Consider the following 25,090-nt stretch of genomic DNA (forward strand, 5'->3'; position numbering starts at 1 on the left):
TCCTTTAGGAAACTTGGCCCCCACTACTAGCTCTATGGTACAATCATAAGGTCTATGGGGGGGTAGAACCTCCGGGGTTGGTGATGAGAATACATCAGAATATTCTCTAACAACAGAGGGTAAAGTATCAGACTTTACTGAGACCCCAGCCTGTACCACGGACAGGCACGAGTCACACTTAGGCCCCCATCTCACCAACTCCCCATTGGACCAATCTATAGTGGGGTTATGTAGTCGGAGCCAAGGCAACCCTAGTACCACCTCAGCAGGTAGGTTCTCCAGGACTAGAAGCGAACATCTCTCTGAGTGGCACACACCCACGGTTAGAGAAATCTCCGAGGTACATAAGCTCACCGTACCACCAATAAGAGGATTAGCATCAATAGCCATGACATGGATAGGAGTTGGTAAGGCAAACATAGGAATACCCAATCTTACAGCATACTCAGAGTCAATAAAGCTAGCCGCTGAGCCAGAATCAATAAAGGCCTTACCCGGCCATTTATCTACTCCCAGAGAAATCGTAATGGGTACCGAAAGCTTACATTTTGAAAATTCAGGGTGTACCTGGTCTTTAGGTTGCCTTGCCTTAGGAGACTTGACAGAGAGGACCTTCTTAGGACACTGGTTGATCCAATGGTCAGAATCTCCACAGTAAAAGCATTCTCCACGTCTGCGGCGAAGATTCCCTCGGGTCATGCCAACCTGCATGGGTTCCTCGGTGGAGACCTCAGCATTGTCTCTGGGATAGGCCTCTGGCTGGACCACCATCTGGGAAGAGAACTGTTGTTCCTGTCGTCTCTCTCTGACCCGTCGGTCAAGTCGGACAACAAGGGTCATCATCTCCTCTAAGGTCTCTGGAAGTTGATAACTGACCAGAAGATCCTTTAATTTATCAGACAGACCTGACCTGAACTGACTCTTCAGGGCTGGTTCGTTCCATCCTGAGGGGACACACCACCTTCTGAATTGGGTGCAATAATCCTCCGCTGGTAAATTGCCCTGAACCAGTGCCTTTAGAGCCGTCTCGGCTACTAGAGCCCTGTCTGGTTCATCATAGAGGGTACCTAGGGCCTGAAAGAACCCCTCCACAGAATATAAACAACTGGCGCCAGCAGGTAAAGAGAACGCCCAGTCCTGGGGATCACCCTGTAATCGGGAAATGATAATGCCCACGCGTTGACTCTCGGGTCGAGAGGAAAAGGTTTCTGGGAGCTTAATCTGGGGCTCAAAATGTGGACTGGAGGCCTGAGGAGTGGAAGAGCCTTGCCCTACCTCAAAAGAGCTGAGTTTTTCCCCTAACTCCTGCACCATCTGCGTCAGATTAGAGACATAGTCAGTCAGGGTCACCAGAGGATTCATAATACAGTGGTTATTGGGCCTGTTAATCTGTAACGGTCGCGTACACACACTCACAGGGGAGAAGGGAAGTGACCACTGCGCTCCACCCTTACCCCTGGCCCTGCCTACTTGCCTCGCGAGTCCTAATGACAGGGGACAACTGGACGGCAATCCCTAACTTGGAATAAGTGCAGGGATGACAGACAGACAAACAACAGGACGTGAACGGACCGAGTCAATACCAGGAAAGCTACAAAGTACAAAGGATTAAGCAAAGAATGGTCAGGAGAAGCCGGGGTCAAATACCAGGAGAGCAGAGAAGTACAAGAGGAGTCCTAAGAGAGTAGTCACGTGGGAGCCGAGGTCACAATACCAGGACGGATGCGCAGTACAGGAGGATCAGGCAAAAGGATGGTCAAGGAACAGGATCGGGTAAGTATTCAGCAGTCCAACAAATAGCCAGGAACCTAGAAATTAACAGGCAACCTGTAGCCAGCAGGCTGCCTGTATTTATAGTGGGGAGTGAGGGTCATGTGACGTGGCCAGCGTCACATGACCGACAGACCAACCAGTCGAGCACCGAGTGATCAGCTCGGCGCTCAAGGCAGACTTAGGAACAGGGAGCCACCCAGCTAGTAAAGCCGCCCTGGGAATGAGGTCAAACACAGATCCTCATTCCCAAAGCTAAGCAACAGGTCTGCGGGCGATGGGGGACCGAGTGCACCTTCGGAACCCCGTGACAGGATAACACCCTTAGGTTTAGTCCAAAAGGTGGGTGGACACATTGGATCCACACCCGCTGTTTGTTACAAAACTGTTCCACTACACAACTATCTCATGATTGCTTTCTGCACTACATGTGCACCACAAAGTGCAGGCGTCAACAACAGGGACCCTGCCTCACTCCATAAAACCATCAACAACAATGGCACCTTGACCACCATCAGGCCGGAGGATCCCAAGAACCGGAGGGTGCCCTGAAGGGAAGAACCTGTGAGTCCTTTCCATCACTGCACGTCAGCTCAGGGAGCTTTAGAACTGTGATGATTACTACTATACCCATCTGGCCACCAACGCTCACGCATGGCCCTGCAGCCCAGAAGCTGCACTAACCCTCAGAGTAGTCTCTGTTGAAGTGACGGCTGACTCACAGGAGTCAAGAGACAATTGTGTGGAACACTGAGGGATGAGGCAAAATGGTAGTCAGAAACAGGCTGCAGTTCAATGTTCGCGGGCAGCTCATTGTCAGAACAGGGATCAGGCAGAGGTTAGGTCACAAAGCCAACCTAACCTAAACTTTTCTTTTTGTCTGCTGGTGTCTATGCTTTTTTATGCTATGATTTTAATGCTCCATCATGGGCTATAAAATGGACAGACTGAGCAGAAGCATCAGCTAAAACCCCCCATGGCTGATTTTAATACGGAAATGGATTCTATAACCTCCTCTCTAGGGGTTTTATTTCTCAGATGGTTTTCCAATTTATTTAACTATAAGTACACAGTTCATCATGCCATGTCTTGACATGGATATCCAAGAAATGGCTTGAATATGTGGGCAGGGAGTCTGGGCCTTACAGCCTGTTTTAGACTCTGGGCAAACAAGACAGATTTGTAGCAGATCTTTTCCATGCAGCTTCTACACTGAACATCAGTAACCGAATACAATTCAACGCATGCAACTGGGGAGTACCACCTAAAAAAGACAACATCCAATGAAAGTGCCTTCAGATTTCCCCCAACTACAGGATAAATAGCAATCCATAGTACATAGATGGCTCTTGCCCTAATATGCATGTGGGACTTGTTGGATAAAACATAAATAAGCTACAACCACATGATGGTGAATGGTACTGTTTATTGGTGGTAGATGTCCTCTTATGTCCCTCTATACCACTAGTGGATGGTGTGATCTCCACTGAGGGCAAAGTCTAACAAGTCGCCCTTTTCTTGTTGATGTTATTATCTGTTGGCACGCAGGAGAGGAAAAACCCCCTGTGGAGGAAACCTCTAGGGAACCATGGCCTAAGAACTACCCTTCCCTTGGGCACAAGAGGCAACTTGTCGACTAGAAGCGCTGGCGGTCAAGTCATTGACTCTTGAAAGAATCTTCATCGACTCCATAGCTTCTTGGCTGCATGCTAGACTGCAGGTCACAGCCCTCAGGTTATTTCTAGTGGCAGCTGGAAATGAAGCTGAGGAACAAGGACTGGTGTGGCACAGTACCGATGAGTAGTCAGGAGAGCAGATAGAGGTCAGAGTTTGGAATCTGAGGCTCATACAAGGACAGCAAGTGTTGGTCGATCTTTCTGCTGTTTATAATGTCAGCAAGAGGCTCTGCTGGAACATGATGTTTTTCAGCCACTGATGTACTGGGGACATCTGTATACAGAGCGGAGCTCTTTACTTCCAGTTTTTCATCCTCCTCCAGATCCTGCGGATGGTCTCTCTCACAAATCTGCCAAACGTTCTACCAAGAAAAAATTAAAACAGGTTGGAAATGAAATGAAATAGCCTTGCAAAATGGTAACCACCTTCAAGTTTTCTCTGTCCACCCATGAGCAGACTATAAGCCAGTGAATGGAATCCACACTGCACAGATTCACAGGGAATCTCCAATAATCCCCATCTGTATTCTCCTCTCAGCTACAATGACTCACCTGCGTGGTCGTATGAAAGGTTCTTTAATTGGCTTTACGACCTGCCAGTTCTCATTGGCAAATGTGAATCCACAGAACAGTTGTTGATCTCTTTCAGCCATTGGTGACTTATTGGCTTCGGTGGAGGACAGGATGTCATCGATTTTTGTCAATGTCATCACTGGTGGCTATGGAGAGAACATACCAAAAGTGGTGTTGATAAAGAAGGAACACAATGGAACTGTACTACTAGCCACATCTTCTCTGGATCATTTACTTACTGGTCCTAGTTGGAATGGTGGGCGAGCTCCTGCTCCCTCTATATCTGTCCAGTTGATTTCCATGAAAAACGGATGTTCCCTGATGTTATCTACCGCTACCTGGCGACTCTCTGGTGACTTGTTTAAGAGCTGGAAAAATGTAGAATAAAGACATTCATTCCATCACACGTTGCAATGCTATCCCTGATTTTCAATGTCCTCATTTTCATAATATTTAGCCGCTGTATTACTGCTATGTGTCTTTCTACTCACCCCCACTATAAGGTCTCTAGCTTGGGGGTTGAGGCCTTTTGGGTAGGTGGGAACATCATTGATCAGTGACTTTTCGATTGTTTCAGGCAGTATACCGGCATTGAATGGATATTTGCCAGTAGCCATCTCATATATCATCACACCAGCTGAGAACCAGTCCACTGCCGTGTTGTAGGGCTTCCGTAGAAGAATCTGTGAAAACATCCAGCAGACAATAAGAGTTAGAACATTGTCCTGGCCAGCAGAAGTCATGCAGCTGTCCAGCCCTGTAGAAAGAAACAGCTCAGTAGCATGTGCAGTCGATGATTCCTCACCTCAGGAGCCATGTATCTAAGAGTTCCGGCATATTCTGAGATCTTCTTATCCCCAAAGATGTTCATCACGGCAAGACCAAAATCGGCGATCTTCAAGTGACCGGCGCTGTTCATTAAGATATTGGCTGGTTTTATGTCCCTGTGTATGATGCCTCTGGTGTGGAGAAACTGCAGCCCACAGATGATCTCAGCTGCCATAAATCTGATGGCAAAAAGAAAGAATATCAACATTTCACCCATTAAACTACCAGACTAATAATGACACAAAGCTGCATGTTCCTGACAGCAATCGTCAGTTTTATCTAATATATCCATGTTCTGTCTTACCTGGTGACTGGAATGGTGAATAGGGCGTTGGCTCTCATGAGGCCACTTAGATCTCCTCCGCTAAGAAACTCCATGATGAAGAAGGCATAGTCCTATGATAAAAGACAGAAAATATGATCCAGGTTTCTAAAATATTATAGTAAAGGTCCTGCAGCCTCCTCAGTTGGGATCGGTATAGCTAACCCACTGATCAAGCCTCGATAATGGATCAGACTCTTACCTTGGTCTGGAAGGTGGCATAAGCATGGGTAAACAATGGACTCTTCCCAGTCACCTCCAGGACCTGTCGCTCAATCAGGACAGTGTCTTTAAAGTCCTGAAGCAGGACCCTCTTCTTCACCAGCTTCACTGCCAGTTGTTGTTGGCAGGCGGGATGTGTGGCCAGCATGACCTGTAGGAGACAGAGCATTAGAACTGGAAGAAAGGCCTGTCTTGCCATGAGACCTGATGAGAAGACATGAAGCGTTGACATCCCTAGAGTGATATTACTGCGACACACATGACACACATGAGGAAGAAGTCCCAAGTATTCCTAATACTCACTTTACCATAACCACCCTCTCCAAGGATTTTATGGAAGGTGAAGCTTTCCAGTCCAGTCACAAGGATGGGGGCGTCTGCTGGGATTGTCCCTGGTGGAGACAGGAGAGATACCGTAAGATTTAATATTTCTATATTTTTGCCATTACAATACAATGTAACTACATTAGGGGGTAGCAAAGAAAGGAATTCATAATCTTGGTCATAATTAGGGTTCTCCAAAAGTGGAGAATCCCATGAATTCGTACATTAGGGGGTATTGGCTCTAGGAAACTTAGATCTGCACTCACCTGACAGCTGTTCCATGTCAGTATTGTAGGACATGCTGGGTCTGTCATCAGCTTTTCCCCCCATCTCTTCTCCCCTCTTCCTCTTTCTCTGGATACTCTCCTGTGTAGGGCTTCCAGGTCTTTTTGAAGCCTTGATCATTTTTTCTTTGCCGCCATCATTTGCCCTCTCCGGTGTTACTATTCTCCTCCTCTTATTTGGCGGCTGAACTCTCCTCTTTCTCTTCCTCTTCCTTTTCTTTGGAAGATTCCTGGAAGTCTCCATATTCAGCCCCTAGATGTTATGTTAGGCTGAGGAAGGTCCTGTCTGCCTTCAGCACGTTCCGGGGTGACACTTGGAACGGTTTGGCTAACAGTCCTTCTTTTCTGGTCTTGTATTTAAAAAATTTGCCAAGCACTAGCAAAAGTCGCCTTCACCAGTCAAACGATGAAGAAATATGGCTGCCGTTCAGGTTGCAGAGTTCTAAACCTAACTGTTGCATGATGTCACAAAGGGCCCTGTGACATCACCATATTCTAAAGGTCACATGACATGACAGAGGGACCTGTGGCATCATCAGCCAGGCTGACAGGCCTGCAATTATCAGCAGCTACAAAGTTCCATGCTTTTCTGCTATTTACCTATTCTCTCTATCATTTTAATCCCATTGGAAACAATATATCACCAAAGTAAAAACTTTCCTTAATACAGTTACCTTAACAATGCAACACAAGACAATTCAAGTGTAGTCACGCTTCTTGTCAGGGGCAATGACACATTGTATCCTTTAGAATGCCTCGTAGCCATCCATTAGTTCTTATGTCGTTTACGCAAACTGCGATATTGATAGCCTATCCGACTTCTATGCAAAAGTGCAGGGCACTCCAGCTGGACCACCGGGTGGCTTTATTTACCCAGGAACAGCACCATACATACGGTTGTGGCTGTGTGTGGTACTGCAGATCAGTCCCATGGACTTGAAAGAGATTGAGCTCTGTGAGCTACAGTATGTTACGCAACCAGAACCGAATTGAAGGTGCTGTTCCTGGGTAAACAATGAAGGGGACACAGGGTCCCCTCTTTCAGTTGATTGGATCGGACAGATCCAATTTGAAATCTGCTTCATGTCAGTTTATGCTGCAGTTTTCCCCAGCGGATTTCACCCTTTGAAATGGAGAGGGAAAAGTCCTCTGGCTTTTCCATGGAAAAAGCGCACATCGTACATGTGGTTTTTGTTGCTCGTTTTGTTGCATTTTTTTAGGCAGAACTGCCTGCTCCAATTTCTGGCAGGTGTGGATGTGAACGTACAATAAAAGCAAAGTGGATGAGATTTAATCAAATCCACACGCTGCAAAAAAGATTTCCACCCAGAAGAGAACATAAGGTTCTCTGCAGATTTCATCCATATAGGATGATATCTGTGGTAAATACGTAGCAAAAGCTATCTGAAATCCATGAGACCCTGCCTCTGCAGTGTCCCACTCACGTGACCGTGGGCACCGCAAACGTGCTTTTATCATGTACTAATGTCATGTGATATGCCTGTATTTTGTATTTTATCTCCTGTCCTATTCTCCATGTCACAATGTGATTCTATATGCAAATATCCTTTACACAGGCCTAGTCAGGGTGCACTACACTTGTTTCTCCACAAGATGGAGCAGTGTCAGTGTGTATATATAGCTTAGCTCAGACCTAAGTTAGGCAGTTAAGTTGTTGGCTGGTTGAGGTCAATCCAAAGCAGTTCAGATGAGCTCAGGTCAATCCAAGTGAGAGTTCAGTTGAAAGCAGTTCTCTCATGAGCCTACAAGAAAGAAACAGCAATGTAGCTGAATATCTGGAGGGAGGCATATTCCTAGCCTCTCTACTCTGTCCCTGTCGGCTCCACAGCCCAGGGCTAAGGCCTGCAATCATTCTACCTAGAGGTGAGCAATCCACTACTATAGATCGCACTTCCAGGGTGACCAATGTCTAAACTGCATGCCGCCGAGTATTTAAGGAATTATCACGTTTATGCAAGACAAAGGATTAGCAAGATAGTCGTTACCTGAGGACTTATTAGGCACCTTTGTAGTAGGTGTAGGAGACAGCATGAAGCATCCACATCTCCAGTTCAATTCCTGAGGACAGTTAGGCCAACTGTCAGAACAACATTGGAATAGAAGTTTCAGGATTCAGAAAAGCACCTTTAAACAAGGATTAGGATCAGGCCGGAGTTTTGACCAGTGTAAGACTTTCATTATTACAAGCCTAGTCTGAGCAGTAGATTTCTAATGTATTACAAGAGCCTGTACTTCATTGAGGATTTGCATTTCCCTTTCCCCATATGTATGGGAGATTGTGCTTAATGCCGGATTGTATCAAGAGACTGTTTTAATGCATTGGATGTGTTGTTACTAGAAGTCATCTTCAGTAAAGTTCCACTTTGAGTTTCATTCTGCTTGCCTCAGACTCAATTTCCTCTATTAACACTACAGTAAATGGTTGTACCTCCATACAAAACAAGGGACCTTGCCACTGGCACATTAATACAGACCACCAAGGGCACCTCAAACCACCATCTGGCCTGTGTCCCTTACACCAGAGTGTGCCCCAGAGAATCCTCTTGCCGTTCTCCTTTTCACTTTTATGCGAGCCTGCCCAGGGACGACCTAACCGTGAGTAACCAGAACTGTATTTTCCTCGGCCCACCTATTGCTCACGCCGTGACCTCACACATAATTCCCCTGCAAGGTCTGGCATACCGCACCTCTCTACATATAGATTTGTTCTGGTGTTTTTTACTGTAAAAAGCCATAGAAACAACTTGTGTTTTCTTTTTCTTTTCTAGGCAGTATGCTGTTGCCGGGTTTTGGAGTGGTCCCAATGCTACGCTGGGTCCTCCAAACACTGCCGAGGTGTCACCATTAGTGATGGACGAACATCTTCCGGGACGGTTCACGAACGCGATCAAATGATCGCGAACCGCAATTTCGCGGCGGGTCCCATTCATTTTAATGGCAGGCGAACCTGAAAAACCTTCAGCTCATATTTGCAGCCAAGAAATAATTACTAGAAGTGCACAAATAGTCCCACAACATGGACAGTGACATACCAGATGTATTATTCGAATTTGCAATCTCCATTCATTATTTTTTCAATGCGAAATATCGGCAATATAATGTTCGCGTGCGCACATGCGCAAATGCACTATATAGTACCCAAATGCACTATAAAGAAAGTATATTGGTATCTAACACCCCACTTCAATCATTTTTTTTGGGGGACGACTGGTATATCACACCAGTAGAAATTATTTGTTCCAATAGCGCTTGTCCCTCTATATACCTGCAGTATCGCAGCAGAACCGCACACAACTGCCGCACAATACAAATGCACTATAATATATTTTCTAACATAGAAAGTATATTATAACAATGTACAAGGAAGGCAATCCATTAGAATATACATAAAGATAAAACGTAACCTTTAATAATGTTACTATGAGGGTCCATTTCCACGTCCGTAAGTGTTTTGCGGATCCGCAAAACATGGACAACGGCAATGTGCATTCTGTAATTTGCGGACCGCACAACGCCGGCACTATAATAGAAAATGCCTAATCTTGTCTGCAATTGCAGACAAGAATAGGACATGTTCTTTTTTTTTCGGAAACGGAAGCACGGATGCGGAAGTGCGGATCCGCAAATGCGGATGCGGACAGCACATTCCGGCTCCATTGAAAATGAATGGGTCCGCACCCGTTCCGCAAAATTGCGAAACGGATGCGGACCCATTTTGCGGACGTGTGAATGGAAAAGATATCCCTCAAAATGAAAATAAATTAAATTATTAAAGTTAAGCAAAAAGCATAGATGTGGTAGGTAATAAGTGCTCGGCGGCACTAAATCAGGTGCTCGGCGGCACCAAATCAGAAACCATATGTCCTACCACAATCCGGGGGGTTCCAGTGCACATCCATGAATCCCGGAGGGAAAGCAAAAACCATCTATCCCTGGGCTAGATGATGATGTGGTATTGAAGGACAGGGTGGGCAGAGAACTGTCCCTGATATTGCCCTACAGGGGGGTGCTATTCTGGCCTTGATAGACTAACCACAGACCACCCGCCCTGATAAGAGTGACCCCGTCCGGAACCTTTACCTATATAAAAATGGCCCTAGTAAGCCCCTAGGCCCCTGACTTCCAGGTGATTACTATATAGATCTATGTGTTTATGACTCATTATAAAAGTATATTATAAGTATATCGCACCCCTCTGTGTATCACACCTATCGATAGCACACCTATACCAGTCCTTAAAAGGACTTTTGTGGCCCTATTAGCTAGCGTTTGGTGTCCCTAACAGCCTGTCCCTGCTCCACACAGCAACCTCTCCCTACACTGGCAAAACACTGAATGTAAAATGGCGGCCAGATCAGGTTTACTTATAAGGTAGGGGGTATGTCCATGTGCTGAAACGTCTCAATTGGCTGTCCTGTACCTCCTGATGGATGTGTCATGGGTCAAAGTTCTTCACAATGTAAAAGAATATGGAGGGCGCGAATATCTCCATATATTTGCATGTTTGGCCAATCGCGAACACGCAAACTTTGCCGCGAAACGACCGCCCAGGCAAACCGCAAGGCCATCTCTAGTCACAATATGTTGCTGCTGGTAAGGCATGGTGCACCCCAATGGGAAATAACTCCAGAGAGTCAATGTTTGCAGTAAACCAGTGTGCTTCTTTACTGGAGGAACTCAGTACAAGTCAACACAGGCAAAGCACAGAACGGACTTCTTCAGTCTGAGACTTGAGCTAGCTGTCTCCCCCCCCTTTCCTCCTCTCTGTCTCTCTCAGAAAGCTGGCTCCCTGGCCAAAGGCTGGTGGCCCAGGGTTTGTGGCTCAGTCGTCCAGCCGGTTCTCTGGTCATAGGGCTGGTGACCCAGGATCTGTGGCAGAGTATCCCCGTCTCAGTGTCTTCTTTTGGTCACTCATATTCGGTCTGGCAGAGTGTCTCCTATTAAGCACTGGTCTCTATCTGCAGACAACTAGGGGTTCTGATCAGGACAGTATTTCTAATTAGGCCCTCAAGGACACGTGCCTAGGGTGCGGCCATCAGGATAGGCATTGTGAGAGAGTTAAACTTTTTTCTTTTCATTTTTTATAATAAATCCCAACTCCCTCTTAGGGAACCAGCTGTAGTGTGTCCCCTTGTCATACCCTATACAAAGCCCCCTACCCTGTTTTGTGCCCTCTAATCTGTACTGTGCTTTCAATACCCTGTAATATGCCCCACTATTATACCCTGCACTGAGCCACCTTATAGGTGGTACTGTGCTTCCCAACATGTACTATGCCCTCTTATACCCTGCATTTTGCCCCTTATCATACCCTGCACAGCACCCCAGTCATACCCTGTACTTTGCCCCTTTATTATACACCGTACTCTGCACCCTAATCATATTCTGTACTGTGCCACCTTAAACCCTAAACTGTGTCTCCTTATAACCTGTTATCCAGTCATTGTATGGCGGAGTTATGCATTCATTGAATGGCAGTGTTATCCAGTCACAGTATGGTGGTATCATTCAGTCATGGTATGGAGATTTTGTCCCGTCATAGTATGGGGCTATGAGGATACAATGTTTGTTATCCACTCATGGTATGAGCTATTATCCAGGGGTCTTATTTAGCCCTGAGCAAATGAGCCTTGGAGAACACAGTCCACACCACCGATTTCCAGGACCCGGCTGTGCGCTATGTAACAATGAGTGGTGCTGGCACAATTAATGTAACCACATCCCCACTGATGTTCAGTGATAAACAACAGTTTTAGCATTGATCTTCTCCTCTGTTAACACTGACCACTTTATTATTACACTTCTATTAAAAGCAGCAAAACATGATGGTAATAGTCAAGCGTAAAAGTACCTTTAATGGGGGCGTATATGACCAGAGCCTAGCGTAGCATGAGCTGTAAATGCAGCCCTGGCTGCTCTTCTTATATACAGTTTCTAGCTATATTACAAGCTTCTAGAGGTAAAGGTGGAATGGAGAAGCACAGCCGAAGCACAAACACTGTTGCAATTTCTGTTTATCATAAATTTGTATAGAGCTTTAATTCAAGGCTATGCAAATGTATAAGAAGTTTTCCAGATATAAACAAGTCTTTAGACATACACAACTGTGCTAAACCAGACAATCAGAAAGTCAATGTGTCTGTTTATTTTCCCCCTCCAAAACTTTGCATAGGTAAAAGTCAAAAATCCTCTCAGTATTAGCTGACTGTACTGTACATTTAAACCCTTCCACAGTGCAGTGCAGCTAGAGTGTAATAACAGTACAAATGAACAGGATATACCGTATTGCAAAAACATATTAATGCAGTTCAACAATATAAAACAGTATAAGTACACACAATAGCATACATTACAGTGCAAGTTAACCCTCCAAAGTGCAATAAAGTAGGGAGTTTTTTTTTTTAAACCAAATTTTTTTATTTTGACTTATCAAAAGGCTCTTTTACAAAATCCAATGTTTACAAAGCATTGTTACATACAATTCTTGATAAAATTTACATTGGTTTGACAAAAAGTCATGTTCAAAGAAACTTCAGTTCAAAACTCCCCCCCCCCCAACCCCCCTCCCTCAGCTTCAAGAGGATCAGGACCCATCCTACCAATAAGACATTAGATATTAGATAATCTATTGTTCTAATTTGCCTAAAGTACCCTTTAATTGTTCCTGTAAGTACCAGGATGTTTGCTTCAACGGATTTATCAGAGCTTTAATTTCCGTGATCTCTAGCACATTAGTAATGAATCTTTTCCACCTGCTCATCAGTTTATATAAAGCTTTGTCCGTATTTTGTTCTGCTAAAAATAGCTCTCTGTATAAACACCATTTTACTTGTATGACAACCTCTCCGATTGAAGGTGATGTCTGCTGCAACCATTTCTTTAGTATGCACCTTTTCGCTGCCAGAATACATATATGCGTGATCTGTAATACTTTTGTGCCTTCTGGATAATAGTGGAACAATATAAGCCCTGGGTCTAACGTAATCTCAATATGTAAGATGCTTTTAAGCCATATTAAGAAAGATGACCAAAACTCTACTATCTTAGGACAACTCCATAGACCATGCAGCAAATTGGAATTTTCTAGTCCGCATTTCGGGCACTGCATTATTTTTTTTGCCTGTATGGCCATCTGTGTTTTGTAAAACCCGTATATAGCTCTGTGGGATATTCTATATTGTGTCTCCCTCCAGATTTCACATGGAATCAACCTTCTCAGGTATAGCCATCCCTTCAAAACATCCTCATGTGTATATCGCCCTTCAAGTTCTTTCTCCCACGCTTTAAACGGATATATAGGAGAGTTATCTTGTCTAGCCCCCAATAACCTGCCATGTAAGTCAGATAAAGATAATGGGGAGGTAGCTGTACCTTTTAACAAGTCAAATCTATTTGCGGGAAATTCTTTTTTGAGATCTATTACCCTACTCTTTAAAAAATTGTAAACCTGGTGGTACGACAGATAGTGACCAGAGCTTAATGCATATTTATTGCACAGTTCTTCAAAACTAAAATAACGTTGTTCCGCATTATACCACATATCATTTACTGAGTGTATTCCTTGCCTTTTCCATTCACGGAATTGCTTGTTGCGTCTACCCTCAACAAATTCAGGGTGATCCCATATAATCATGTATTTTGATAATGTGAAAGGTAATCCGTATTCTTTGCGTACCGCCTTCCATGTCGCTACCGTGTCCTTAATTATAATGCTCTTTTTTAAATAGGGTGGTAAATTAGCAAATTTTGTGTGTAGCAGCCCTATCAGGGACCAAGGAGCAGCCAGTTCCGATTCTAATTTGTAATTAGAATAACTATGTCTTCCTGTTAACCAGTCTAAGACATGCCTGAGATTACTTGCTAGATTATATCTCCTAATGTCAGGAAAATTCACTCCTCCCTTTTCCCTGATAAGCTGAAGTTTACGTAATGATATTCTCGGGCGTTTGCCTTTCCATATAAAATATCTGAACGCGGATTCTAAGGTCTGTATGTCTGAATGCCTAATTAGTAATGGTATTGTTTGCATAGGATATAACAGGCGTGCAAAGCTAATCATCTTCAATAGATAGCATCTGCCCATTATAGAGATTGGAAGATGTCTCCATCTATCAATATCTCCCTGCACTTTTTGCACCAAATGAGGATAATTTAGTGAGTAAATCGATTCCGGTGTTTTCCCTATATTTATACCTAAATACCTGACTGCGTTTTTGGCTATTTTAACTGGGCAGTTGCGCTGTTCAAAATTTCTGGTCTGACATGTCTGAGAAAGAAGCAACAGCTCACTCTTATCTGCGTTCACCTTAAAGCCTGACACTTTACCAAAATCCACCAGTTTCTCAAACAGAGTCTTTAGGTCTCTTTCCGGTCTCTCTAAGAAAATTAAAAGATCATCAGCGTACAAAGCGTGTTTTATTTCCTTGGAACCTATCCTGATTCCTTCTATCTCACCGGTATTACTAAGGTAGCGATATAAGGGCTCTAAGGCGATATCAAAAAGTAACGGTGAGAGTGGGCAACCTTGCCTTGTCCCCTTGCCAATGTCAAAAGCAGATGAAAGAAAACCTGGCGTGTGTATCCTGGCTGAAGGGTTCGCGTACAGCACTTGAATATACGTTCTAAAATTCCCTTCTAACCCTATCCTGTCTAAGACTTTATTCATCCATCCCCAGCTCACATTATCAAATGCTTTTTCGGCATCTATAGTTAGTAAAGCTGGGGATGGATGTGATTCAGGTCTCATTTTTATTTCATCTAATACTGTAAGTACTTTTCGGATGTTTGTGACCGCTGAACGGCCCTTAATAAACCCTACTTGCGAGTCCGAAATAATCTTAGGAAGTATCCCTGCTAACCTTTCAGCTAGTATTTTGGACAAAATTTTTATATCCGTGTTAATCAAGGATATCGGCCTGTATGAAGTGGCCTGTAGGGGGTCCCTACCTGGTTTCGGGATTAACTTTATGTGTGCCGTATTTGCGGAATTTGGGAACAGTAGCCCTGATGAGTGGGAATTAAAAACTTTTGCCAGGAGTTCTGAGGTTCTTTCTCCCAGAATTTTATAAAATTCTCCCGAATATCCATCCGGACCAGCGGCTTTTTTTAGTTTTAGGTTTGATATGGTACTTTGTACCTCTTGGGCCGAAATAGGGGCATTAAGTATATCTAAATCCTCTTGGGACACACTTGGGATATTAATAGCATCTAACCAGCTGTTCCCGGCTTCCCCATCTTCCTTATGACTCTTGTATAGGTTGCTATATACGTCCCTGATGATTTCATTTATACTTTTAGGGTCATGTTTTAGTGAGCCATTCTTGTCTTTTAGGGCCAAAATCGGGGTCGTGTGCTGATAACCCTTAGCTATATTCGCCAATAATCTCCCCATTTTATTCCCAAATTTGTATATTTGTGCGTCAACCTTAGACTTATATAACAGTTCTTTCTTATGCAACCAATACTCATATTCCTGCTTCTCTGTTTTCCATTTTGCTTCCGTATCTCCTGTTGGATTTGTTGTAAATTCCCTATAAGCTATTCTGAGTTTTAACCCATGTGATTCTATTTCATTTTTTATTTTCCTTTTAAGTCCTGCAACATGAGATATTAATCTCCCCCTCAGTACCGCTTTCCCTGCATCCCACGTTAGCTGAGCATTATCAGGTATATTATTATCTCCAATATATTCGTCCCACCATCCTATCATCAGATTGTGAAAATCTTTATTTTCATATAAATCCGAAGGGAAGCGCCACAAATAATCAGTCCCTCTAGGCGTATGGTCCTGCATTACGATTGTAATCGGTGCATGGTCTGAGATTACTATATCTTCAATAGAGGAAGATGTGCATCTCCCCAATAGATCACCGGACATCAGTAAGTAATCTATTCGTGACCATGATTTATGCACTGAGGAATAGTATGTATAGTCGCGTCCCTCCGGATTTAATGTTCTCCAGGTATCTGTTAATCCTAAAGTCTCCATAAGATCCTGTAGGATTTTAGTATTGCGTTGCTTCTGAGGATCTGCTCCTCTATCTGTTCTTCTATCTTCCCCCCAGTCTGCTATTAAGTTTAGGTCTCCTCCAATTATCTTATCTGCTACTTGGTCTCCCAACACTCTCTCCATGACTGCTCTGTAAAATCCTTCGTTCGATTCATTGGGACCATATATATTATATATACTTACTACTTTATTCATTGCCTGTATGGATATTTGTGCAATTCTGCCTTCTTTGTCACATGAGTGGGAGATTACCTGGTAGTTGAGATTCTTCCTAATCAAAATTAGCACTCCCCCTTTACGTTTGTTTGCCTTAGATCCATATATTTCTCCCACCCATAGTTTTCTCATTCTATGAAAATCCTCTTCTCCCAGATGTGTTTCCTGTAATAAGGCGATATCTGCCCCTAGTCTATTTAAGTGTCTCAATATCATCAACCGTTTCTGTGGGGATCTCAGCCCCCTCACGTTCCATGATATCACTTTAACCATTGTCAAATATCTTAATGTATGCCCTTATGATCTCCCTAAGGAGCCAAAATAATCTAATCTCTAACCGGACCCTCTTGAAGCTGTTTATCCCCCCCAAACACCCCACCCTCCCCTTCCCCTCCCCACCAACTTTACTTTTCTCTAAAATCCCTAACTTCCAGACTTCACTTCTTCCCAACATGACAGGGTAAGTATGAAAAATATTATAACATATACATATCCTACTATACATTCTCATCTTCTGTCCCTTGCTCTCTCTACCTCTATGTACGCAATATATGTTATCAAGAGTCCATTTGTCTGCAAACTCTCTGAACAAAACATTATCAGGCTGGTGATAACACAATTATATTTCAAACATCACCTCCTAACTGGAACATACATTATGAGACTATACATTTGCGCATCTTGTAATAAACATTTCAACAATATATACTTCTACCTCTGCAGAGTCTAGTCATCATTCTTGCTCATGACTATATCACTACATTAAGATATTACTATCATGTCTCACGTCCATTTTGTGATCTCTGACGTTGATCCTTTGGCTGTGATGGATTCCGTCTTTCAAAAGGAGGAGAGTTCCATTCATTCGGCATCCTCTTGCCTGCGCCATTCTCATGCTGGTTCTCTTCATAACTGCCTCTGGGGTCTTCCAGCAGCTCCTTGAACTCCTCCGGACTTGAATATACCTCTATTTGGCCATCTGCTCGAAAAATCTTCAATATTGCTGGGTACATTAAAGCAAATTTTCTCTTTTGTTGAAAGAGCTTTGAGCAAATCTGCGAGAAGGCCCTGCGGCGCCTTGTGACCTCCGCTGAAAAATCGCCAAATATCAGAATGCGGTGTCCTTTTATTTCCAGATCTCTGGACCGGCTCTTATATAAACGTAATATCTCCGCTTTTTCATAATAATCTAAGTATCTCACGATGACTTGTCTTGGCCTTTGAGCTCTGTTATCTTCTCCTCCCCGACCGTCTGCTGTATTTCTCACCGGGCCTATTCTGTGCGACCTCTCCACTCTGCAGTTGGATTGAAGCCCCAGCGCATCAGGTATGTCCCTTTCACAAATGAGGTGCAGCTCTTTCCCTGAGATGGATTCTGGGAGGCCAACTATGCGAAGATTATTTCTTCTGGCACGGTTCTCAAGGTCGTCTATCTTTTCCCACAACCTTTTATTATCTGACGACATCTCTTGCATATGCTGCTGCAGGGATTGTACTTCTATCTGCAGTGACTGTGTCCCGTTCTCCACTGTCTCCAAGCGCTCTGTGTTTCGGGCCACTTCATTTCGCAGCACCGTCAGGGTTGTCGCTACCGTAGTGGACAATGACTCTTGTAGGTCTGGTAAGATACGGTTCGCTACCTCCAGAGCCAGCCTTTTGTAATCTACCTGAGATGACATCTCCTCTGCAATCTCCGCTCCAGATGCCTGGCTGTCAGTTAGCTGTGGAGTGTCGTCTTCTTCTTCAGGTACTGTCATGATCGGCTCCGCCATCTTTGATGTATCTGCGTCAGCCTTGGCGCCTCTTGGTTGCGTTTTCCCTTTCGATTTTCCCCCCATAACTTTTAAGTAACGTTCCATGCGACAAATTTGCCGCTGCTGTAACTTTTGTGGCTTTCTAGCCTCTCAGATTTGGGGGTTATATAGTGCTTTTGAGCAATCCGGGACGGAGCTGTGCTCACTTGCCGCCTGTCATGTCGGCGTCGGAACCGGAAGTCATAAAGTAGGGAGTTAATGGCTTTCCATAGTAGCAATAAGGGCAAGTTTCCACAAATGTCCACTGTCCATAGTCCATTTGCAGGAGCTTAGCAGAAGGAAATTGTTACGAAGCAAATGCGGAAGTGCTGCGTAACTTAAACAAATTTGGCTCGGGGCCTCTCCTTGGGTCTTTAGGGAGAGGTTAGTGGCCCCCCTTATATTCACTTTTTAACCATTGTACAGGGATCTGGACTTCACTGCAGTGGATCCATCAGGCCACTACTGCAGCATCCTGATCCATGAGTCGCATTATACTGCAAAGTGACAAAAATATGTTTGTCATGTATGCATTTACTATATTTTTTCTATAAGCACATGGTAATCACAGGCTGTGTCTTTAGCCACCACTATATTGGGCTGGTGTCACCCTGTATATAAGAGAGGGCAAAACATTCTAGAGTAAATCTATTCCAGTTAGTCTGTTGTAGCCTACTCCAGCCTAAGTCTAGGCGAAGGAAGCATATGTAAATCTGACAGGCCAGCTCTTACTGGACCTTTTACCAATCAAGATACAGCCAGAACATCTCCAGAAAGCGAGCCCGATGCAAGAGAGGTGTAGAGAAAGAGCTGTAGAGGGGATCAGTCTTAAAAATGACTTTATGGACTCTAAGGCACACCTGTTCAGGAGAAGCCTTCAGTGCCTGAGCACACGCCACAACGTTTGGACCACCTGTGTAGATTTCCATATTGCAAGGTGGAAGAGTGGATTAGCAGCCTGTTCAAATATTGTAGCAGAAGGTTGGGAGATATTGCTTATGGTAACGTATTACACCACACACTGGGATGCTAAAGTACAAGTCAACTAGCAACGTGCAGAGTAGGAAAGTTTGCTTCAACAATTTTAATGGGACACCTTTTGGCCTGTGATTACCTGTGCAGCTGTGAAAACTGTAAAATCTGAGTGTGACAAAACTCCTGTTTTAGGAATGTCCAGACTCTTGTATTTCGTCTGCTGTTTATGTAGTTGACCCTTTTTTTGCCCTTTAAATGTACACAAACCACTTCATCTGCCTGTGACGCAGTTAGCGAACACAATGGACATTAGCGAACACAATGGACATTGCCCGTGACGCAATCCACAAACACAATGGATATTGCCTGTGATGGATTTAACAAACACAATGTTCTTAGTCATCGAATGCATGGAACTATGTCCGGCCCCTTTATCCAATTATCTCCAGGAAAGAGAGGAGAGATTTTACTGTTCATGTGGGAGTGTGTTATATCTTACTGTATATTGATTGGTCACTGTATTTTGTGTGCCTGTTCCCCACAAGGGCCCCGTGGGAGTAACCCTTGCTGGAGGACTTGATAAAAGGCTGAGCTGTGGCCATCAATAAAGTTGATAGTTTTTACCCCCTTTCTGAAGTCCTGGATCCTGTTTGTGGGGGATTGGGAGCTATATATTCACAACACCTTCGGATTTACTTGGTTTTCGGGAGACGTTGTACGGATTTACTCATCTGAATAGCCTATAGATACGAACGTTTCAAACGAACGACGATAAAGGAACTACTGGAAGCTCGTGGCATAGTGGCAAGTAACAAACCGAAAGCCACGATAATTGCCGAATTGCTAGAGAGCAACAGAACCAGCGACGCTACCATGGAGATGCCAGAAGAAACAGAATTTCAAAAGGACGTAAGATGGAGGCTTAGCATTTTGGGTCCCAACCCATCACAAGAGACGATCGCCCAAATAATGGCGCAAGCAATGCAAGCACAAAGCGCAAGAATACAAGCGACTTCAACAATGGGATGAAATGGCACTACAGAGAGCTGCTAATGGACAGGCATGTAAGATTATTTATGCTGCATTTAAAGCCTTTACAGATGGCGAAATGGACATAGACAGCTATTTGCAGGATTTCGAACAACAATGTGCATTGGAGAACCTGGAGAGAGATAGCTGGGCTGCAATATTGAGCAGTAAGCTATCAGGTCGAGCAGCGGAAGCCTACACTTGACCCGAACTTGACCCCGAACCCCATTGAAGTCAACTTTTGAGCACTAAAATGGCTGTAAAAATGTCATGGAAAGGGCTAGAGGGCTGCAAATGGCATCAAAATGTAGTTAAGAGCATGGTAAGTGCTCTGCAAACAAATGTGGATAGGGAAATGACTTTAAATAACATAAAATATGTAAAAATATAAAATAATAATCTTGATCTAGGAGGACTAGGTTCATAGTAGGAGGATAAGGAGGCGGTGGATGTGGCGGTGTGGGTGGAAGCGGCGGTGGATAAGGAGGAGGTAGTCTACACTGCTTTTAAATTTAAATTTCTTTTTATTGTTTTAAATCAGGGTACACCCCAAAACATTGGGAAATATAACCTGTGATAACCCCCTCCAGTCGTGCTAAACACACGTTCAGACAATACACTGGCTGCAGGGCAGGCCAGCACCTCCAAGGGGTAAAGGTCAAGCTCAGGCCATGTGCCCAATTTGGTGACCCAAAAGTTGCAGGGGCTGACCCCTGTCAGTCAGTTCGTGTAGGCGTGTGCATGCTTACTGCCCCACCATGTCGCACATCCCCATGATGTTCACGATCCAATTTGATATCTGCTCTATCAACTTTTGATGTTCTTTTATGCGCCTACCATGGTGATCACGGGTGGCGGGGAATCAGGATTCCAGGCCGATGAGGGAGCGTGAGAAATAGAGACCACATCCAAGGGAGGATTAATTTTTTAAAATTTTAAATTATAGAGCGGAAATATGGGACAAAGTATTAAAGTGTAAAAGTGGGACAACTTTTTAAAGTTTAAGCATTGAATGAAAGGATGTGTCGCGCATCAATTAATGAAGAATTTCTTAAATTTTATTCCCTGTCAACTATGCAGAGCAGGTGTTTCTATCCGGCAAAATTTGAAAAATTTCACCTGACAATGTAATTGATGATATTTTTAAATTTATGTTCCTGTCACCTATGTAGAGGTGCCCCAGTGACATCCACCATCCATTTGGATATCTTCTCTATCAACTTTCAATGTTCTTTTCTGAGCCTACCATGTTGATCACGGTTATCGGCGAATCAGGGTTCCACACAGGAGAGGGAGCGTGAGAAAAAGAGACCAAACTTAAGGGAGATAAAAAAATTTTTTTAAATAAAGAGCGGAAATGTGGGAAAAGCTGTCCTCTGTGGGAGGTGTATCGTCTGTGTCCTCTGTATCCCCCCAGCCACGCACCAGTGATGGCCATTAGCTGGTCTGCGTGCCACCCTGCTATGAACATGGTTCCTCCTCCTCTATCTCCTCCTCCTCATCCTCCACCTCGTCATCCTCCAGAACTGTGCCCTGGCTGGACAATTGTGTACCTGGCGTTTGTGGGTGCAGGAACCCACCCTCGGAGCTACTTGGGAATGACTGGCCGGAAACCCTACGTCCTCGCACGAGCGCATCGGGGCCCCGCCACTTGCTGACAGGCGTGAGAAGCCTTTGATCTCCCGCCTGTAGCACTTTGCATTCCGGGCAGCGTGATAGTAATCGCGCTGCCGGAATGCGCATAATAGAAGGAGGGGAGGTTTCTCCCTTTCTTCTATCATGCATAATTATTTCCAGCAGCGATAATTAAAACAAGGGACTCAGATTCTGTTGAATCTAAGTACTTTGTAGTCATTAGGATGACCGGACCCTTGTGAGGTCATTCTAATGCAATCAACCAGATTGCATCAGTGTGAATGCTTGGGGCACATTCACACTGATGCACCTGGTTTCAGGTCAATTTGGGGACATATAAAGGGGCCTATGGATATGGGGGTATACGATTTATAAGGGGAACATACTATAAGGGGACCCATATATGGGGGCACATGTATAAGGGGGCACGTATTCCCCACAGGGGCCACAATGAGCCCCTGTGGAATATTAAGGACAGATGTGCGCAGATGTTGGGCACATCTGCGCACATCATCCTATAATGCGCCTATTTATGTATGTATGTATATATATTATACACGCACGCACGTGTTCTCATGCATATATATATATATATATATATATATATATATACATACATACATATATATGCATATATTTCAACCCTTCCTCAACAGGCACGTCGCATATGAGGCGGTGAACGGAAAGGCCGAAGTTACGCTGCAGCGCTGACAGGCGAGCAGCAGCAGGGTGAGAACGCCGAAAGCGCACACAGACGGCCTGCACTTTATGCAGCAGCTCTGACATATCGGGGTAATTTTTAAGGAATCTCTGCACCACCAAATTCAGCACATGCGCGAGGCAAGGGATGTGCATCAAACCGGTTAGTCCCAGAGCTGCTACGAGATTTCGCTCATTATCGCACACCACCAGGCTGGGATGTTGGGCACATCTGCGCACATCAACCTATAATGTGCCTATTTATGTATGTGTATATATATATATATACAGTGGGATGCGAAAGTTTGGGCAACCTTGTTAATCGTCATGATTTTCCTGTATAAATCGTTGGTTGTTAGGATAAAAAATGTCAGTTAAATATATCATATAGGAGACACACACAGCGATATTTGAGAAGTGAAATGAAGTTTATTGGATTTACAGAAAGTGTGCTATAATTGTTTAAACAAAATTAGGCAGGTGCATAAATTTGAGCACCACAAAAAAGAAATGAAATCAATATTTAGTAGATCCTCCTTTTGCAGAAATTACAGCCTCTAAACGCTTCCTGTAGGTTCCAATGAGAGTCTGGATTCTGGTTGAAGGTATTTTGGACCATTCCTCTTCACAAAACATCTTTAGTTCATTCAGGTTTGATGGCTTCCGAGCATGGACAGCTCTCTTTAAGTCACACCACAGATTTTCAATTATATTCAGATCTAAGGACTGAGATGGCAATTCCAGAACGTTGTACTTGTTCCTCTGCATAAATGCCTTAGTGGATTTTGCGCAGTGTTTAGGGTCGTTGGCTTGTTGAAAGATCCAGCCCCGGCGCAGCTTCAGCTTTGTCACTGATTCCAGGACATTGGTCTCCAGAATCTGCTGATACTGAGTGGAATCCATGCGTCCCTCAACTTTGACAAGATTCCCAGTCCCTGCACTGGCCACACAGCCCCACAGCATGATGGAACCACCACCATATTTTACTGTAGGTAGCAGGTGTTTTTCTTGGAATGCTGTGTTCTTTTTCCTCCATGCATAACGCCCCTTGCTATGGCCAAATAACTCAATTTTAGTTTCATCAGTCCACAGCACCTTATTCCAAAATGAAGCTGGCTTGTCCAAATGTGCTTTAGCCCACCTCAAGCGGCACTTTTTGTGCTGTGGGCGGAGAAAAGGCTTCCTCTGCATCCCTCTCGCATACAGCATCTCCTTGTGTAAAGTGCGCCGAATGGTTGAACGATGCACAGTGACTCCATCTGCAGCAAGATGATGTTGTTGGTCTTTGGTGCTGGTCTGTGGGTTGACTCTGACTGTTCTCACCATTCGTCGCTTCTGTCTATCCGAGATTTTTCTTGGTCTGCCACTTCGAGCCTTAACTTGAACTGAGCCTGTGGTCTTCCATTTCCTCAATATGTTCCTAACTGTGGAAACAGAAAGCTGCAATCTCTGAGACAGCTTTCTGTATCCTTCCCCTAAACCATGATGGTGAACAATCTTTGTCTTCAGGTCATTTGAGAGTTGTTTTGAGACCCCCATGTTGCTACACTTCAGAGAAAATTAAAAGAGGAGGGAAACTTACAATTGACCCCCTTAAATACTCTTTCTCATAATTGGATTCACCTGTGTATGTAGGTCAGGGGTCACTGAGCTTACCAAGCCAATTTGAGTTCCAATAATTAGTTCTAAAGATTTTGGAATCAATAAAATGACAACAGTGCCCAAATTTATGCACCTGCCTAATTTTGTTTAAACAATTATAGCACACTTTCTGTAAATCCAATAAACTTCATTTCACTTCTCAAATATCACTGTATGTGTCTCCTATATGATATATTTAACTGACATTTTTTATCGTAACAACCAACGATTTATACAGGAAAATCATGACGATTAACAAGGTTGCCCAAACTTTCGCATCCCACTGTATATATTATACATGCACACACGTGTTCGCATGCAAATATATATATATATATATATATATATATATATATATATCAGATGAATGAAGAGGCAGCACTTCCAGTATAGCGTAACCGGGTGAGGACCCCAAATTTATTAAAGCGACGTTTCGGCCTGCTCAATGAGGCCTTTCTCAAGCTACATAACAGTGCAAATAACAAGGTATATATACCCACAATCCAATACAACTCAATTACAGAATGTGGTAGGGCGTATCTTTAGTCTGGTCACATGATCATTAACCATATCTTCACATGACATAGGTGCATAGTAAACATTCTCATATAAAAAACATCAAAATTGCATACGTGATCATAATCGTGTCAGGATGCTTCATAAAGTTACAATTACTGTGCCTCCATTACACTAAGGTGGGATATATCTATCCATTCCATACATAATTATACATAGCAACCACTGTGCATAAAGAGTTAAAATCACAGTCGCTTGTACAGCTGTACCTTATCAAAAGTTAAAAACATCAGGACGGAGCTCACCACACTTAGACTCTTGAAACACGCCGGCATTGGCGTCTCCTCGTCAACGATGCGCCTGCGCCGAGCCCGACGTCACTGGCCACGCCCCCGACACCGCCACGCTCCCACGTGACCGCTCCATGGACCGCAGCGTCATCCGTTGGAACGCATCGTAAGGGAGACGGCTGTGAGGGGAGGGAGGCCAGAACATGTGACTCAGCGTCACGCGCACCGCACACGCGGGTGTGTACAAGTAACCATAGTGATGTAAAC

At 44.1% G+C, this 25,090-nt stretch overlaps 1 protein-coding gene and 1 long non-coding RNA gene across 2 annotated transcripts; both read right to left on the minus strand.

Annotated features, from left to right (window-relative positions):
• Window positions 1-3,762: 3,762 nt before the first annotated feature.
• LOC120994181 lies at window positions 3,763-4,282 on the minus strand. Its single transcript, XR_005777351.1, has 3 exons — window positions 4,259-4,282; window positions 3,999-4,165; window positions 3,763-3,808 (listed from the first exon to the last, which is right to left on the minus strand). It is a non-coding gene; the product is annotated as an uncharacterized LOC120994181 (long non-coding RNA).
• A 153-nt stretch (window positions 4,283-4,435) lies between these two features.
• LOC120994009 (protein kinase C delta type-like) lies at window positions 4,436-6,120 on the minus strand. The gene is made up of 6 exons (XM_040422469.1): window positions 5,982-6,120; window positions 5,695-5,783; window positions 5,372-5,542; window positions 5,152-5,243; window positions 4,825-5,026; window positions 4,436-4,702 (listed from the first exon to the last, which is right to left on the minus strand). The coding sequence occupies exons 1-6, from the start codon at window positions 6,118-6,120 to the stop codon at window positions 4,436-4,438; spliced, it is 960 nt and encodes a 319-aa protein (XP_040278403.1).
• Between the last annotated feature and the right edge of the window lie 18,970 nt (window positions 6,121-25,090).

This window comes from Bufo bufo, chromosome 3 (genome assembly GCF_905171765.1).
Source record: "Bufo bufo chromosome 3, aBufBuf1.1, whole genome shotgun sequence".
In the NCBI taxonomy this organism is placed as follows: domain Eukaryota; kingdom Metazoa; phylum Chordata; class Amphibia; order Anura; family Bufonidae; genus Bufo; species Bufo bufo.